This window comes from Theobroma cacao, chromosome 3 (assembly GCF_053813885.1).
Source record: "Theobroma cacao isolate CCN51 chromosome 3, ASM5381388v1, whole genome shotgun sequence".
Taxonomy (NCBI): Eukaryota; Viridiplantae; Streptophyta; class Magnoliopsida; order Malvales; family Malvaceae; genus Theobroma; species Theobroma cacao.
In genome coordinates, this window is record NC_142641.1 from 42,700,443 (window position 1) to 42,717,862 (window position 17,420).

Below are 17,420 nucleotides of genomic sequence, written 5' to 3' on the forward strand. Positions count from 1 at the left end.
TAATCAGACTATTTATATACTTAAAATTCTTTTAGGAATTATATTTTTTGATCTTATTAATTCTTTTATTTTCTGCCAAAAAATATTATTTTATTATATATCAGCTTAACAATACTAAAAATAAATAATACAATAATATTATTTTATCATCAATGTATTGAGATGAAACGGTGCGTTTCACGGCCATGACAGTCTCATTGACTACGGAGAGTGAGACCGAGGGAGCCGATTGACGAATCTCCCCCGGTCTCCCGCTGACAATTGAAAGAATAAAAATCAAAACACCGTTTCTCTGCCTCTCTCTGTAATTATTCAATTTCAACTCCTGCGCGAAAAAAGAAAAGAAAAATGGCAGTAGTAACCGCACTAACCAGATCGCTGGGGCAACACTGCCCGAAAAGATTGAAACCTTCCATCTTTCCTCACAAATTTCCTTCTAATAACTCTCAGTTACAATTCCAAACACTCAGAACTCTGATTTTGGAACCCTCTTTATCCGAATCTGTCAAGCTCCGTCGTCTCCCCGGCTCCGATTCCGGTATAATTTTTTACCTTTTAAGAAATTCTCCAGTTTTAACCTTTTTTTCCTTCGTGTTTAAGATCTTAAAAGCCGAGTACGATGAGCAGGAATTGTTGAGGTTAATTTGGAAAGGCCTGGAGCCAGAAATGCAATTGGGAACGATATGTTGAGAGGCTTGCGCCACGCCTTCGAAGCTATCGATGGAGATTCCTCCGCTCATGTAGTTTTGATCTCTAGCTCAGTTCCCAATGTTTTCTGCGCTGGCGCTGATTTAAAGGTATTCGCTTCCTTTTTTTTGGCTTCTGAAAGTTAAAAAGAACTAAATGTTTTAAAAAAGTGAAAATTTTTTACTTCATTTCAACTGATAGTGTGGTTACTAGAAGTAATGACGAGGAAATTTCCTGCTTGGAAATGATATTAAAGGGTTAAGCTTGCGTTAAGATATTGTGAGTTTCAGATCTTAATCTTGTAGTTTGCCCTTTGATTGGCAGGAACGAAAGAAAATGACTGCTTCTGAGGTTCATTCATATGTCAACTACTTGCGATCCACTTTCTCATTGATAGAGGTTAGTCCTTATTTTACATCAACATGTTGTATGGCGGTTGATTCTCTTGTTGTCACATGGATATTGAAATTTTGTGAGCATCATACATTGTAAGTAACACTTAAACTAACTACAAATATATACATTTTAAAACATTGAAATACACAAGTATATCTTGGGTGTTCTTGATGTGCTCTTAGAAACAAATTGTCTTGTTTACCAATATTGTTCTTCCTAAAGCAGGGTCTGGGGTTTAGTCATTTAACATTGTTGCATAAAGTGTTGCTTGCAAGATTAACACATTTTACCATTAACTGGATAAATTCCCTGACATTTTCAAAAATGTTCTTCTTAACTAATGCTGTTATAGTTTTTGCATCATGCTTTGCAATGGCCTTTTTTTAGATTGGGTGCTTACATGGACTACTATTTATTTAGTTCAGGAACTTCAAATTCCTACTATTGCTGTTATCGAGGGTGCAGCGCTGGGTGGAGGACTTGAAATGGCTCTGTCGTGTGATCTTAGGATCTGTGGTAGTTTTATATTCGTAATCATTTCATAATTAGCTCTATTTGCTTCTAAACTGTTTTCTGTTACATGCTTTTTATAATTTTTTTCCTTATAATTGTTTTGAATGGTTTGTCCTCTAAAATTGCTTAGGGGAAAATGCAATGTTGGGCTTGCCTGAAACAGGACTTGCCATAATTCCTGGGTATATGCTTATCTTGTTTCAGTTTTCTACATTATATCTATTACTTGATCCAGTTTTTTTGTTCTTGTTTTTAAAATCTGTAAAGGTGATAGCTCATTGGCCCTATGTTTAACAGTGCAGGTGGGACTCAAAGACTTCCTAGATTGGTTGGACAATCAATAGCAAAGGAACTTATATTTACTGCTCGGAGAATTGGTGGCAGGGATGCAATGTCTATGGGTATGCATACCAACAAGCTGCTTTTTTTCCCCTTGTTTTCGACCTGTCCCGCCCAAATACTGAACAAGGTCTGTGGTATTGCAGGTCTTGTCAATTACTGTGTTCCTGCTGGTGAAGCTCATCCCAAAGGTTTAGAAATTGCTCGGGAAATAAATCAGAAGGTAAAATCTATGGATCCTCAAAAATTTTCTTGCTTGGAACTTCATGTGATACATTCTTCTCTAAGTTCATTCAAATTAACCATCCATGAATGTTAGTTAAGCTTAATCAGAAATGCAAGGGCTGCAACTATAATGTGTTATAGCATTGAAGATTTTATTGTTTTTATGCTGTTGCTAGATTGTTGATACTCTAATTTTGTTCCACTAATTGCCCTTGTTCTTATTTCAAAGAGTGAAGGAGCATCTCCTGATTCTTTGATTACCAACTATGTAGTGTGTTCATTGATAATGTTGACCTCATAACTTAATGTAACAAAGAAGTCATTTTATTGAAAAAAGAACTGTTTGTTACTTTATACAAATTCTTGAGCATTCAAATGGACATATCCTTAACAGGGTCCAATAGCAATAAGGATGGCAAAGAGGGCTATCAATGAGGGGCTTGAGAGAGATATGACCTCGGCTTTGGATTTGGAAGAAGAGTGCTATGAACAGCTTTTAAATACAAAAGATCGCTTGGAAGGCTTAGCAGCATTTGCTGAGAAGCGGAAGCCAAGATATAATGGCGAATAAGAAAGACTCAGAATCTTACTTAATAACAGCTTCCAACAGGTTTATCACGGATGAAAGTTTTCATTTTGTTTTAAATTTGGGTCCTTTCAGAAGTCTGTATGTTGGATGAACTCTTTATAGTAATTAAAATGACGAATAAATTACATAAACCTTGTGTCTTAAAGTCAATTCAATGGTGGTATGAATATTCGGTGTGATAAGCAGCCTCGATCATATAGGAAGCTGTTTCAGAGATCTAAATCCTTACTTTTCCAATCCCTAGTTTTTTTGTTTTTGGAAACATAGATGTAAGTAGAAAAAATCTCAGTCAAAAGCTTTAGAGTCCTAAAGAGGCATAAATTTTCTTATCCTGATTTGAGATTGGGCATCCTATTTCTGGAAACGTTTACTATTGAGGAACTCTGGAAAAGCAAGCTTAAAATAGTTCTGCAATCATCTCACTTGGACAAACCTAATTGCAACTACTTATTGATTCTTGTTTCAATAAAAAAAAGGATATTATCCACTTATTTACTTTAAAAATTTTGCAGAAAAAAGGTTTAAGATGACTATGAACTAGTATTTTCCTTGAGTGAGTTTACCGATTGTCTATTCCACATCTTCTGCTATGGCATCAAATGACTCAGTTTGTATCTGTATTAATTGTGCATACAGCCTGATTATAAACAGTACGACTAGTATTTTAAACAAGAAATTTAGTTTGGCGTAGTGTGCAATTGACTGGGATATTGATGAATGCTGCAGATGATCCTGTAGAAGTCAATATGGCGATGTTTGAAGTCTGACAAATCCAAATAATGTGTTTTAACATTACTGGCAAGTAGATTAATGAAAACATGTTTGTTCCCAAATTAGAAGAGAGGAACATAATTTAAGAGCCTTTACTATCGACAACTCTTGTTGTTATGAAAGAAGGTAATCAGCATATGATGTTCCTGAATTTCCAGCTAATGTTTTGTCACATTATGCCAGGTAAGGTATATTTTGCTTTCATCATAAAGTTAGTTTACAAAATTGTCATGTTTGTAGTATAGCACCAACTTTGGCTTCAAGAATTAAAAGCTACAAGTCATCAAGTAGCAACTGTGTCCTTTGTTCTCTGGATGAGATTTTTGATAATGACACGTGCACGAGCTGATTCAGGTGACATTTAGAGTAAGGATTCTAGTTACATGGATGGCTCCTTAATTTATTTTGTCAATACTGCAAAAGCCAAGGACAGTTCAGTGATAAGCTTGTGATAACTCTTCTGTGTAAAGATCATTTTAGAAATAGTCTCAACTTTTTGTAAAACTGACTCTGACCAAATAGATGTTTTGTACTTTCCATTCTTGTTAATATCTGAAGTTCATTTTAAGGAAGGCAGTGATAGATACCATAACAAAATCACCTTTGATGAGTTTTCTTGTTTGCAGTTACCATAACTGACCTTTTTGCGTGTTGGACTTGTAAGTTTCTATTCTTATAAGTGATTTCTCCTTATAAATGACAGCTGCCTAAGGGTTTTTCACCATCAAGCCTTGTCTCTTAGTCTTTTCATTTCAAGGAGGGAGTCAGATCTGACTCAAGAAAAGGCATGGTAGGAAGTTCTAACTCAAACAAAATTATCCCATGTCGTAGGAACTCACAGTACAGAATGAGAAGCAGCTGCAGCAGTGGCAGGATGTCCTCCTCAAGATTCAGAGGGGTACTTGCACTTAATAATAGTAAATGGGGTGCTCGGATCTCCCTCAAGTACAGGGCATACTGGCTTGGGACATACCAAGTGGAAGAGGAGGCAGCTATTGCTTATGATAGAGCAGCCCTCAAGTTGCACAGAAGTGACTCTCCCCTTAACTTCCCCTGGAAGATTTACACAGCTCAGGAGAAATTATTCCAGAGTTCGTACTCAAATGAGGAGATCATGAGTATGATCAAGGACAAGACATACACATCTAACTTGACCAGTTTCCTTGCACGGGAATCTCTTGTAAGGAGAAGTATGTCTGGCTGCCTAATAAACGCTAAGGGAATCTCACATCAGTTGTTATTTCATAAGAAGCTGACACAGACAGATGTTGCTCAAATCAAAGGCTTTCACATCCCCAAGGAATATGCATTGCAGTACTTGCCCCCACTTGGCAACAGCTCAGATGGAGGTCAAATGAGAAATGACTCGGTTGATCTAACTTTCTACGACAAATTTTACCGTCCTTGGACTTTCCGCTATTCATATTGGTGTAGCACCAAGACCTTCCTGTTTACGAAGGGCTGGAGACACTTTGTTGCAATGAATAACTTGAATATTGCAGACACCATCATGGTTTATGGATGTGCCTTTGTAGAGGAAGGACAGAGCAGAAACTTTTACATGATCGATATACATCGGAATGATGCAGCAAACTACATTGTTGGCAGGGATGCAGAGCAAGGAATTGGCACACAGCCCAACATTGTTGACAATGGTGCACATGTGGATGGAATCAGTGGAGTTGAGAGAAAAAATGGGGTTAAGCTTTTTGGAATCCAAATAGCTTAACCACAAAACACCATCCCTTGGCTAGTGCTGTTCTTTTCCCTCTCCTTTTTCTATGCTCTTTCATTGTTGGATTAATTACTTTTCTTGTGCTTGAATATCATTTGCAGACTATCGTGTGGGAAATTATCGTTTGATGGGTTTGTTTTCTTTCTGAATTATATTTTTATGGTCGCATATTGGTTAGCTTTGTGAACAGGAAGAAGCACAGTTCAGTGAGGGCATGTCAGTATTTGTTTTAATTTAATATTTTGTTAGCATAATACTTAAAACAATCTTGAATTATTCAAAAAAATTTAAATAAATTTTATGTTTTTATTGTGTTTAATTAAATTTTTGTATTTTTATTTTGAATCAAATAAATTTGATTAATTCTTACATATCACGTGATGTTAATATAATATATTAATTTGTTATAATTAAGTAATGATATGATATGTTAATATGATACGACAATATGATTATGTAATAATTTTATTTTTATAATAAAAAGTTAATGTCACATTAATGTTATATGAATATTAAAATGATAAAAGTTATTTTGACCGACGATAATACTAATTGTTAATTATAAAAGTTTATTTGATTAAAAATAATAAAAAAATAATTTATTTTGTCTAAGCAGTGAGTCATGAAACTGCAGATGTCAAGGAATGAGAGTAATATGTACCAAAAAAAAAAGGGTAATGAGAGTAATTAAAACAGTCATGCGCACAATCGAATGACGGAAAAGAGGGTGGGCCTTTTCTTTTAACTATTTGGACTTGGACTATATGGGCCGATCAAGTTTATATTTGAGTCCTCAACCTGGGGTAAAAAATGGGTTTTGACTATTTGCTCTTGGTTTTCACTGCGGTGGCGTAGCAGTTTCACAGTGGGGTTAAAAACGATTCATTGATCAGATTTAAAACCGAGCCAAAACCTATATATAAAGCAAGAGAGGAGAAGCGACCGACTCATTTTCCATTTTCACTCCGATCGCCAAATACGAAGCCCTATCATCAAAGTTATTAAAATCCTAACAAAAGCAAAAGCGAAAAAGCAAAATGGCAACGCCAGACGAAAGTCCTTCTGCTAAGAGATGGCTTCCTCTCGAAGCTAACCCCGATGTCATGAACCAGGTATTTTTTTTTAATTTTTTTGATTTGCTTACCGAGAAAAGATCGGTAAAGAACAGAAAAATAGGAAAGAAAACGTTTTTCATCGATTTTCTTTTTTTAAAAAAAAATTTCGGCAATCGAATAGAGATTTTGAGGTTTAGCTCTTTAAAGAGTTATATTAAATGTTGAAATAAATTGATGTTATGAGTCTGTGGAAATAATATTTTGTTTGAATCCCTTGAAAATAATATGATTGGTATATCTTGCAGTTTCTTTGGGGCCTGGGTCTTCCAGAGGATGAGGCAGAGTGCTGCGATGTTTACGGCTTGGAGGATGAACTCTTAGCTATGGTCCCACAGCCTGTTCTTGCTGTGCTTTTTCTTTTTCCAATAACTTCTCAGGTGCGTTCAACTCAAGACGTTATTTCTTTCCAGCACTAATAGTTGCCTAGTCGGGCCGTTTCTTGAAAATTAATTTCACTGATACGCATAATTAAAACAAGTTGTCTGTTTCTACGTTTGAATGTTTTCAGACTGAAGAAGAGAGATTGGAGCAGGAAAATGAGAAGAGGGTGAGCGCAATGCTCTTTTTATTTTATTTTTTTTTTGAATCTAATATCTTATTCTAGACCTTTGTGATTTGCGTCAGACTGTTGTCAAGATTGATTAGAAATGTTTAGACCATAAATATAATTATAATTTAAATTGTGTAAACTTTTGTAGTTCGGCCTTATGATTACTTGATCTCTTCTTGGTGTAAGAGATCTCTCAAGTAGTATAAATATCCTCCTTGTCAAACATTTGTATATTTTGTGTGGGTAGCATTCGAAATGATGAATTACTTTGTGGATGAGACTGACTACTCTATTGGATAGTGGAGCTCATTGAATAACCAAGTAAATGGAATAGGAAAAAAGAAAAAAACTCTTATAAGAGTGCAAAGTTTAAGTTCAAAATTTCTGTTCCCCTTTTTAAGTTCCTAAAATTAAAAGAATAGATGCAGTAGTTTGTAGTGGTACCAATAAAATGATAACTTAGTATGATTTAATTAATTTTTTTTCCTTTTTGCTTGGGCTCTAGGATGCTAGCAACAAAGTTTATTTCATGAAACAAACCGTGGGAAATGCTTGTGGAACGATTGGGCTTCTTCATTCTGTTGGAAATATCACTTCAGAAATCAAGCTTCGTAAGTGGGGCCTAATTTTCATCATTTATTGACTAATGCTTATTTTCATATGCATGTTAAAGATGCTCACAGGGTGTATTTATTACCATATGATAATTTTTACGTGTGTCAGTTTAATTGTGACATGTTAGCTTGCATGCTGCCATTGGTTGGAATATTAGTTGTTGGGAGAATGATAATTAAGATATATACACATCCAATAATGATTGTTTCCTTGTTTTTTTCAGAAGAGGGATCATTTTTAGATAGGTTTTTCAAATCTACTGCAAGCATGGATGCATTGGAGGTTCTACTTCTCTCTCTCTCTCTCTCTCTCCCTCTCTCTTTGCATGTTTTTACCTGCATGTTTTTTGATTCCTCATTGCTGACTTCAAAGTGTTGTATGCTTCTACAGCGTGCAGCATTTATTGAGAAAGACAGAGAAATGGAAGTGGCTCACTCAGTTGCAGCTACAGCTGGTGAAACAGAGGTAAATCTCTTAAAAGGCTTTTTTTTTTCTACTTGGTTTTGTTAATGTATAATTAGAATATTTGGAAGGTAGGGTATGATACAGATCTGCACAATATGGCGTATCAAGGTTTTTTGGGGCAATATGTCATATCAAGTTTTTTTTTGGGCAATATGTATTATAATTTTTTTTTTGTCTAATCCCAATTCCCTTTTCCTGTTTTACTATTTTTCTTGACAGGCTTCTGACAATGTGGACACTCACTTTATCTGCTTCACTTGTGTTGATGGTACATGTTCTCTCTCTCTTTCTCTCTCATTGCGGAACATAAAGGAACAAAAATTATAGGAAGAGACAAGCTCTAATGCTTTGGTCACAGATGTTTTTTGAAATAAATGTAGTTGTTTTTGGTGCTTTGATCTTAATTGTTTTTCCTCTCATTAATGTAGGGGAACTTTATGAGCTTGATGGAAGGAAGTCAGGACCAATATCTCATGGTGCTTCCTCACCAAGTAGCTTATTGCAGGTTTGTGTTGGTAATTAAAACATTATCTATTTTTCTTTGTATGATTTTCCTTTTTACATATATGGCTGTCAAAAAGACATTTTACAAGAAATGTTTAGCTTTTAAGAAATGGAATTGGTTTGATGTTCATAGAGGGAAATGTTTTCTTTTTACGTTTTCGTTCTAGTAATTTGACTGTGATGCCCTGAGCAAGTTGAGAGTGGAAGAAGCTAGCTCATTTATATCTCTTTGGGGTTTGGAGACTTTCAAGTGGTAGAATAGGTTTTAGTTTGAATCATCAGCTTCAGCTTTCACAGTCCACCTCACACTTCCTCTGTGGATGTGCCTGTTTTTGTGTTTGTTTGTGCTAAACTGAGTTACTTAAACCGTGTTGGTATTAGATGATTGTTTCACCCTTGTGATTGGACTTTGCTGGCTCTCTGAGTCAAATGTGAATGCTCAGGATTCAACATTTTTCTGGCAACTTTCCTTTATTCTCAGTGATAAACATTTGCATTATATACTATTGATTCAGACTAATTTTTATGACTTTCTCTTACAACAGGATGCGGCCAAAGTCATACGGGGCATGATCCAGAAAAATCCCGAGTCACTCAACTTCAATGTTATTGCACTTTCTAAGAAAGTGGGGGGTGGATTTTAAGATGGCAAGTATTGTCATCAATTTCCTTCAAACTGATTCGATTTAAATGTTCAGTCACCTTGACATAGTCAAGCACTGCATGTCTCTCTATATACCTTTCATCATTTGCACGTGGGCAACTTAGCCTAAACAGATGGACCTTTTGCCGTGCAGCAAACAACCCTATTTGATGATTGGTTGGAGGAAAACCCTGCCTTCCAAGAAACTTGTTGTATGTGGTTGATGACTCGGTTTTGCTAGTTACAGTACGACTTGCTGACCGAAAAATTTTCATTTCGGTGTGTCTACTTGTCTTCATACTTGGTTGTGTGTGTGTTCAAATAAATTGTCCACGAGGATTTCAAGGGGATTGGGGGTGAGCGTGGGCTTGAAGGCCTTGGTTAGGGGTCTCCAGGGGATGTTAGTCATTGAAACCCAATCTTGTGAGTGGAACGGTCTTTCCTATAAAACAGATTATTCAGCTGGACTGTCAATGTTAATGTCGAAGGAGCAGAGCAACAATAAAAGGCAATAGCATTTCTTCAAAGGGTCATTATCAGAACAAGACCCCAGGTTATCATTCGAGGAAACTACTACTCTTTGATGGCGTGTGCCTAATTTTCATCTATTTATAGATTTATCAACACAAATACTATTTGTAAAAAAATATAAAGCGAACACTGGTGACAATCCTTGCAATCATGGGGGCAAAGGGACCTCAACAGAGCCCTCTAGCATTTGCATCACCATCTCGTCTTGGATGCGCAAAGTGACCTATGGTACCCATTTGCAACGTCTGTCCTTGTCGGCCGTGGTTGCCTCATCGTCACCTGCCTCAACATCTACTCTTCCTTAGACATGGCAATCATAAGCCCAATCTGTTAGTATTTCTTCTGATGAATGCATCACCACGCTTTTTCTGCAGCAAATGATTTCTGATAACCTCACACCAAAACTGTAAACATCCACTTTTGCTGTGATAGGTACGTTCTTAAACCATTCCGGAGCCACATATCCTCTTGTTCCACTGATCATGGTACGAATTCCAGACTGAGAAATCCTTACGGTGAAATATTCATCTAGGAGTCTGTTACGAGGCTTAACATCACAGTGGATTATAGGTAGGTCACTCTTCATGTACGTAGACAAGTCCTCTTGCAAAGTTCAAGGCAATCCAGGTCTGGGAAGTGCAAAGAGAGAACTCATAAACTAAAAGCCGATGAGTCCTTTCCTCACGGAAGCCAAACAATCCAACTAGATTCTTGTGACGGGTTTTCCCAGTTGCACTCACTTCAGTTCAAAATTCCATTTCCCTTTCTTGAGCCAACTTGCCCAATTATAAACAATTCCGAATGAATCCCAGCCATGTTCTTCCTTGAGCTGATACATTGCTTCTTCGAGTTCCTTGTGGGCACTCCTTCCTCCTTTTCTTCTGTGCCACATGAAGACCATATCACTAGCAAAACGACATGGACCAAATACAGAGCTTTCAAGAATTCCTCTTAAAAGAATTGATTCTTCTTTCTTTCTGTTAAAGTTTACCGTCCAATAACCTGGATTAGCTTCCTTCCGTACTTTGAAAGGTACCCTTCAGAAACCGGTGTTTCTTCCTCATCCATTCTCGAGTGGCAGTTCCTTTTTCCATCAGCTCATGCCATCGAAAATGGCAACAGCACAAGAGTAATCATGCAAGAGGCACTTTCCACACTCTTGTTTGATTATAAGGTGCCAATGTTTCATAGTCTCCAAGTGGCCAATCATCATCACGAAATCCCCTCATTTCATATAACTCTTCAGGATCTCTCAATCCACTAAATCTGTATTTTTGATCCACAAAGACATAACCGAGGGGACAGGGGACAGTCGCAGCTGGGCCACCGATTTTGAATTGAGCATTTGCTGTTGAAGCCGCAAGCACCGCTTCTCAATGTTACAAAATGTAATGAAAGTGCATAATTTGCAGTGCGAATTATTAACATGTATCTGCTGTTGTGGGTCAATGGTCAAGGCACTCTTTTTTCAGTCTATATATATACAGGGACTTTGGCATGCGTCGAATAATTCAGAAGTTCAAACATATGAATATGTCTTCTTTCAAAAGATTAACGTTTAAAATATCATTAAAATTTGGTCTCCCTGCTCTAAAATTCTTACCTCCAAAACATGTTACAATCAGTGAGATCAAGTTATAATATGATAAAGCCTTTGAAGTTAGTAAAAAGTGGTAATCATTCCTTGTCAAGACAAGGTGAAGAAAGAAGCAAATGATAGATGGAATACGTGTTCTTTAGGATCAAATATCCTACTTATATTTCCTCGTGGTGTAGTCATGAAAGAATTTCGGTTTAAAGAATGTGTCACGCAACAGCTACCCTCCCTCCCTGACCGTGACAGATGACAATGGTAAAACATTGCAAATAAATGATTCTTTGCTGTATATACATTAGCGGTATAATACTCAAATAAAATTTTAAATTATTTAAAAAAATTTAAATATATTTTTATTTTTTTATTATATTCAATCAAGTTTCTGTATTTTTATTTTTGATCAAATAAAATTTTATAATTAATAATTGATTAATTGTCGTTAGTTAAAATGTTATTTGTCAATTTATATACATGTGACATTAACATGACGTTATTGTATAGGGTAAAAATGTCATATGATCATATTATCATGTCAAATTAACATGTCACGTTATTACTAATTATAATATGTCATCATATAATATTATCATCAATTATAATATATTAGTATGTCACGTCAGTATCATATGGTATAAAATGACAAATGATATTTTGATTAAGTAAATAATTAATTATAAAAACTTATTTGATTTAAAATAAAAATATAAAAATTTGATTGTATGTAATAAAAATATAAAAATTTATTTAAAATTTTTAAAATAATTTAAGATTTTTTTTATATTATTCCTAAAATAATTGATGGAGTTAAACATGCCAGCTTACTCTAAAAATCATGAGATTCCTAGTAAAGATAGCTGCTTGTATTTGGAGGAAACGTAAAAATTGCCAAGAAGAGAAAGGTCGTCCTCACAACCTTCAAATGGAAAATGAGTAATTCGTCGAACTATTTCTTCCCCAAGGTCAACAAAGCTGATGTCAGGTTCTTCCATGGTCATACTATACCGCACATTGCTCACTGGGCCCAACAACCAGACAACAAAAACCCAGCACCACAACTGGAAAAGCCCAAAATGCAGGCATATAAGAACATCGAAAAACATGCTTTTCAGACTGAAAATTCATTTGACCACATTCAAACTTCATTAATTGCATATATTTAGTCGGTCAGCAATTTAGCTCAGAAAAGCAAATCCCCCTACAAACTACGAAGGATTGTTTCGAGTTGGAAATGTAAAAGCATTTAAAAACGTTGAAAAGTCAACATAGTCAAGTCAAATCTTCAATGTCAAAAGCGATAAGATAAAACGAATTATCTGCTACATCCTTTACTACCTCGATCGTCGCGAATGTCGTCTAACCGCGCTCGTGTGGGGTGTGCCGTCTCTGTTCCTTGAGGTTGACGCGATCCATTTCTTCTAACTCCGGTTGAGCTGTTTTCTCATGTCATCGCTGCATGTGTGAACATGAACCATTCAATATATTTACTAAAATTTTATAAGTAAAAGCTGACATTTTCATTTGTTTTGCATGCCGACTTTGCCTTAGTTTTGCACTAACGATTAAGACCCTTCTGGCATCACTTAATCAGTTTTTTATTAGTTCACAAGGGCCTTGGTAAAAAACAAAATAGAACACATGGACATGCTGCTTTAATTTCTTTGGAGATAAGGAAACACAAAAGCTTCTAGGCCCAACCAGCTGGAGTTGGTTTGGATGTCTCAGCTTCAATTCGCCCGGGGCTGGGGGGTACCACGCGCAAACGTGTGTCGACAAGGACGCCCCTTTGGCCCTTTTCGCAACGAGAGTTAGTACGCTCATGCTTTAAATGCTGGCAAATAGTAAGTTTTTGCCACAGAGATCGCTTCGGACCGCGCTGTCGGTAAAACAAAGCATTTCTGAAAATGGAAGGGCTCCTCTCCTTTGTGGAAAGTAGATCCCAATTGCCTGTAACCGCCAACTAATCTCCGTATAATAACTTTATTTTCTAGAAGTTTTCTAAAATTGGAATGTCCAAATAATTTAAAGAATTTAAATTAATTTAAGATAAAGTTTGACACTTTACAGTGTTATATAATTACAAGTAATGTAATTGTAGAGAAAATAATATTATAGTATTTAATATATAAACAAAATAATAATTAAAATATAAAAAAAATAACATTACAGTATTTAATTTACAAGTATTTTATTGAAGATGTAATATTAATTTTCAAAATTACTTTTATTTATTAAAATACAAGTTTAATATATTTATATTTTTTATTGTTAATTTTTATATAATATCATCTCTTAAATATATTTTTAATGTCATATGTTTTATTTTTATTTTTTATTATAATTTTATATATTTTATTTTTATTTTTTAATATAATTTTATATATTATATTTTAATTTTAATTTCTTATATTTTATTTTATTTTAATTTTTGATTCTTATATTATTTATTTTATTTTAATATTTTTTTATTTTAATTATAACATTATAAAATATTTTTAACAAAGAAATAAAGTTGAAGGGTAAAAATGTCTTTAATAACATTGCAGAGTGTAATGTAAATATGTAACGTGATTGCATTGATTTTGGACTGTAATCACATTATATCTCTTGGCTGCAATGTGATTGCATTACAATGTTACATTACAGTGGTATGTTGCAAAACAAACATAATAATATAATTTAATTGGACACATTGTAAGAAATGTGCTTTCATTTTTTTTATACCAAACGCTATCTAAATTTTAAGATTTAAATCAAGTAAAGTCTTAATAATTGGTTTTGGAGTTGCGATTAATTATAAATTAATCACTGACTTAATTTTTTTAAATGAAAAATTATATAAATTATTAAATTAAATATTTGAATGTAGTGAATATACATTTTAAATACATTTTCTTATCATTGCATTTCTTGTATTTTGATAAAAATATTATTCATTTAAACTAAGTAAAAGGTTCATGCAAGATTGCCATAGATCAAAAGCTAAGTGTTAAACTCAACATAAAAATGAAAAAGGAAAGACAACTGAGAAGATTTGATGGGAATATTCACATTTTTCTTTAGGAAGTGCATATTCCAAGCACAATATGAACGCCATATTTAAGAAGAAAACAAAAAAAAAACAATTCCCATTCAACAAAATTGCCATGAAATAATAACAAATCCTTTGTATTCACAAAAGCCAAACGATCTCTCGACTCTGAAATACTAGTATATTTCAACCCTCATTTTCCTTTTTTTTTTTCTTTGTTTTTTCCTTTTTCTTTTGGGGGAGGGCCTTATCCACCTAGCTTGTGGGAATGTCCAAAACTTACATTATTGCATTAGCACGTCAGCATTAACTCACTAATAGCTGTTCGCCATGTGTACACGATTCAACTTGATACTTAACTTCCGCTCCGGAACCCATATCTAACCCGGCTTGAGCCACAACCGGAGCCGAGGCAGCCACCTTTCTCCTCCTTTTCGGCGACCCGTTCTCCGAGCCAGAGGACGAAGACGATGATGGCTCCGGTGACGCCCTCTTTGAGGTTACCCTCACTGGGTCAGGCTCCCCGGAGTTCACCCTCAACGGAAAATTCAACAAAGCCCTGGAGCCACGCATCCTATAAGCTGCTCTATCATAAGCCAAAGCCGCATCCTCAGCCGTCTCGAAAGTACCTAACCAAACCCGAGCCCCATTTTTAGCCGGGTCCCTAATCTCAGCAGCAAACTTCCCCCACGGTCTTTGCCTAACTCCTCTATAATGCTTTCCTTTGGCAGGAACCACCGCGGGAACCGCCGTCGCCGCCTCTGTCGTAGCAACCTTTTTCACGGGTGTCTCTGTTAAAATCTCCTGTGGCTCCGGTTTAATCGGCGGGAAATTCGTGGAAGAGTTATCGGATGGGGCCCAGCCTTCGGTTAAAGCATCGCGGAGGAATCCGAAAACGAGCATGTCTTCTGAATCGTCTTCTTTGAGTGGGAGGTCACCCCAGGTTTCAGTCAAACAAGGGTACAAGCGGCTGAAGCTCGAGCTCCTGAAAAACATGGGGGGAGCCGTGGTACAATCCGTTGAGGCAGTGAGTCGGAGGTCTGATGACTCGCCGAGTAAGTGTCGGCGAATCGACTCCAGCATCGCTAAATCGGAATCAATTGTACTTTGATACATTTCCATTTCAAATTTCAGGTAAGTGAGCTTGTAATTTTCGGGTTTGGGTCGCTTTGCTTTAGGAGGACGAAAGATTAGACTTGGGAGAGGAATTCTGAGAATTTAGGAGTCTGAATCGTTCCGTGGCAAAGGGAAAGTAGGTTTATATAGGGGAAATCGATACATGCATTTGAGTTGGCGGAATTTTCGGTTTGGATTAATTTAAAATATTTTATTCTCAATGGTGGGGTTTTATTTTTGTTTTCTAATTAATACTTTAGGGCATGAGTTTCTTTGAAGGTTCATTTATACACGTGATTAATATTTTGGATGTGTTTGGTGCTTCCAAATTGTGAGAGAGAGAGAGAGAGGATGACGTCATCCAGTTGACAGCAGCAAAATGTTGCTTGTCCTATTTGCTTGGCCACTTGTTCTAGTTGTCCGGCTGATAATCGCCGAGTAATATCATCGAATTTCAATTGCCCCTCTTTTTTTATTTTCTCTGCCTTTCATTTTCTTTCCCTGTCTTTTAATTTTCCAATACCATTTTCTTCCTTTCTTTTTCACCTTTGTTTCTTGATGTAATGATGTTTTTCTCCGTTATTTTCCTTTGCTTCAAGCTTTAATGACTGTTATATTTCATATTATATTTTTTTAAAGTATTATGAGACAATTCGATTTATATTCGATATGAAAGTCAAAACATTAAAAAGATTTTCTCTAAATATTAAAAGATTGAAAATGAAAAGATTGAGAAAGATGCATCCTAACGTATCAATTATTGTATTCAGGATGGAGTGAATAATTGCTAAAAACCATCTAAAGAATAAGTCCATCTCAAGATAAGTGTTCCCCTATTTCAAATTCTTGTATAAAAACTCAATATATTTTAATTTTCATGATGAAAATGGATTATTTTTTATTAATAAATTTCACTTGTTATGTTAAATATAACTAAAATACTTTGAATTGAAATATGATTAACTATTTAGTTCAGTCTACCACTGTAAAAGAAAATTGGGTATCTAGAATTTGTGAAAAAAGCATATATATATATAGTAACCCTTACTCATTTGTTTAAAAAAAATATAGTAAAAGAATAATCTAGGAAAATAACGAGAAACAACAATTATAGCCGAGGAATCGTCAAGCAAATAGGAGGAAAAAGACAAGATTGAGACTTTTCTTGTCCAAAACGGATACATTGGTCCTAGACATGTATAAAAGTATAAATTAAAAAAATAATGTTAAATGATGATAATAATTTTAGGATAAGTCTCGCATAAAGTCAATAGTCCATTAAAGATATTATGGCATGGACCCACTCCCTCAATTTGCACTTCCCTTGCTTTTATGCTCCTTCAAGGAAGGTGAGTTTATTGTGCTACACTTAACTAACACTCTCTCCTAACCCCTTTTTCTTAATTAACATTTAATTAAATTAACATATCACTTGGGAAGATCTATATGCCTTTTTGCCTTTTGAAAAATCTACTTGGATTGCACTTTGTAAGTTTAATTTTTTAGTCTAACTTCGCTTCTTATTGGAATACTTTGAAACCCCATTGGACATTGGCTGCTAATGTATGCACCCTATTTGATGATTAATGATTATTGGACTGCCCTCATTAAATTTGCTGCATTAATTAAATATATAATTTAATTTATAGTATATGCAGCTGTAAAGAATCTTAGGATATGGAAAACTCTAGCATTCTTTATCCCTAATGTATTTAGGTTTGGTTACAGAGTGTGATACCTTACGTTAGTATTGTTTTCAATTTATTGAAAATGGCAACATGTTTGGTCTGGATTTTCGTGTCGACAATTTGGCAATAGAGACGTGTAAAATTAAAAGATTGACAATGTTCAGGTGCGGGAGTACTATTCACCCGCAACCTAACGGTGAAGAAATTAGTTCTAAGAAGAGTGAAGACGAAAACAAAAAATTCAAAACAAAATTAACACTAAACACATCCTTATTTTGACTTTTGATTTTTATCTTTCATACAAGTGACTAAA

General features: G+C 35.2%; 4 protein-coding genes and 1 pseudogene across 6 annotated transcripts; 3 read left to right on the forward strand and 2 right to left on the reverse strand.

The window, feature by feature from the left end:
• Positions 1-237: 237 nt before the first annotated feature.
• On the forward strand, positions 238-4,363 carry LOC18606196 (ATP-dependent caseinolytic (Clp) protease/crotonase family protein). Of its 2 annotated transcripts, none has more exons than XM_088804931.1 (8): positions 238-538; positions 628-797; positions 1,012-1,086; positions 1,509-1,599; positions 1,727-1,778; positions 1,894-1,997; positions 2,082-2,158; positions 4,224-4,363. In XM_088804931.1, exons 1-8 carry the CDS (start codon positions 349-351, stop codon positions 4,260-4,262), a joined length of 798 nt encoding a protein of 265 aa, XP_088661057.1. In that variant the 5' UTR covers positions 238-348; the 3' UTR covers positions 4,263-4,363. The 2 variants fall into 2 exon arrangements, with proteins under 2 accessions (XP_088661057.1, XP_017973296.2); XM_018117807.2 differs by lacking the exon at positions 4,224-4,363 and adding an exon at positions 2,555-2,880.
• LOC18606197 (AP2/ERF and B3 domain-containing transcription factor At1g51120-like) lies at positions 4,045-5,470 on the forward strand. The gene is made up of 2 exons (XM_007039666.3): positions 4,045-4,179; positions 4,352-5,470. The coding sequence occupies exon 2, from the start codon at positions 4,368-4,370 to the stop codon at positions 5,247-5,249; it is 882 nt and encodes a 293-aa protein (XP_007039728.3). The 5' UTR covers positions 4,045-4,179; positions 4,352-4,367; the 3' UTR covers positions 5,250-5,470.
• A 719-nt stretch (positions 5,471-6,189) lies between these two features.
• UCH3 (ubiquitin C-terminal hydrolase 3) lies at positions 6,190-9,431 on the forward strand. Of its 2 annotated transcripts, XM_007039668.3 has the most exons (10): positions 6,190-6,367; positions 6,616-6,747; positions 6,879-6,917; positions 7,426-7,531; positions 7,759-7,817; positions 7,926-8,000; positions 8,220-8,268; positions 8,429-8,505; positions 9,050-9,152; positions 9,302-9,431. In XM_007039668.3, the coding sequence occupies exons 1-9, from the start codon at positions 6,293-6,295 to the stop codon at positions 9,146-9,148; spliced, it is 711 nt and encodes a 236-aa protein (XP_007039730.1). In that variant the 5' UTR covers positions 6,190-6,292; the 3' UTR covers positions 9,149-9,152; positions 9,302-9,431. The 2 variants fall into 2 exon arrangements, with proteins under 2 accessions (XP_007039730.1, XP_017973297.1); XM_018117808.2 differs by lacking the exon at positions 9,302-9,431 and having other exon boundaries at positions 6,191-6,367; positions 9,050-9,238.
• Positions 9,432-9,762: 331 nt separating this feature from the next.
• Positions 9,763-11,106, reverse strand: LOC148763846 (G-type lectin S-receptor-like serine/threonine-protein kinase LECRK3; annotated as a pseudogene).
• Positions 11,107-14,370: 3,264 nt separating this feature from the next.
• On the reverse strand, positions 14,371-15,549 carry ERF-1 (ethylene responsive element binding factor 1). The gene has a single exon (XM_007039670.3). The coding sequence runs from the start codon at positions 15,423-15,425 to the stop codon at positions 14,610-14,612; it is 816 nt and encodes a 271-aa protein (XP_007039732.3). The 5' UTR covers positions 15,426-15,549; the 3' UTR covers positions 14,371-14,609.
• Positions 15,550-17,420: the final 1,871 nt, after the last annotated feature.

Bases quoted from the DNA above. Each gene is read 5' to 3' on its own strand.
- ERF-1 (XM_007039670.3), bottom strand. From the start codon at position 15,425: ATGGAAATGTATCAAAGTACAATTGATTCCGATTTAGCGATGCTGGAG.
- LOC18606197 (XM_007039666.3), top strand. From the start codon at position 4,368: ATGAGAAGCAGCTGCAGCAGTGGCAGGATGTCCTCCTCAAGATTCAGA.
- LOC18606196 (XM_018117807.2), top strand. From the start codon at position 349: ATGGCAGTAGTAACCGCACTAACCAGATCGCTGGGGCAACACTGCCCG. The intron at 798-1,011 runs GTATTCGCTTCC...TTTGATTGGCAG, and splicing joins GCGCTGGCGCTGATTTAAAG to GAACGAAAGAAAATGACTGC. The intron at 1,779-1,893 runs GTATATGCTTAT...TATGTTTAACAG, and splicing joins GGACTTGCCATAATTCCTGG to TGCAGGTGGGACTCAAAGAC.
- UCH3 (XM_007039668.3), top strand. From the start codon at position 6,293: ATGGCAACGCCAGACGAAAGTCCTTCTGCTAAGAGATGGCTTCCTCTC. The intron at 6,748-6,878 runs GTGCGTTCAACT...GAATGTTTTCAG, and splicing joins TTTTTCCAATAACTTCTCAG to ACTGAAGAAGAGAGATTGGA. The intron at 7,818-7,925 runs GTTCTACTTCTC...ATGCTTCTACAG, and splicing joins CAAGCATGGATGCATTGGAG to CGTGCAGCATTTATTGAGAA.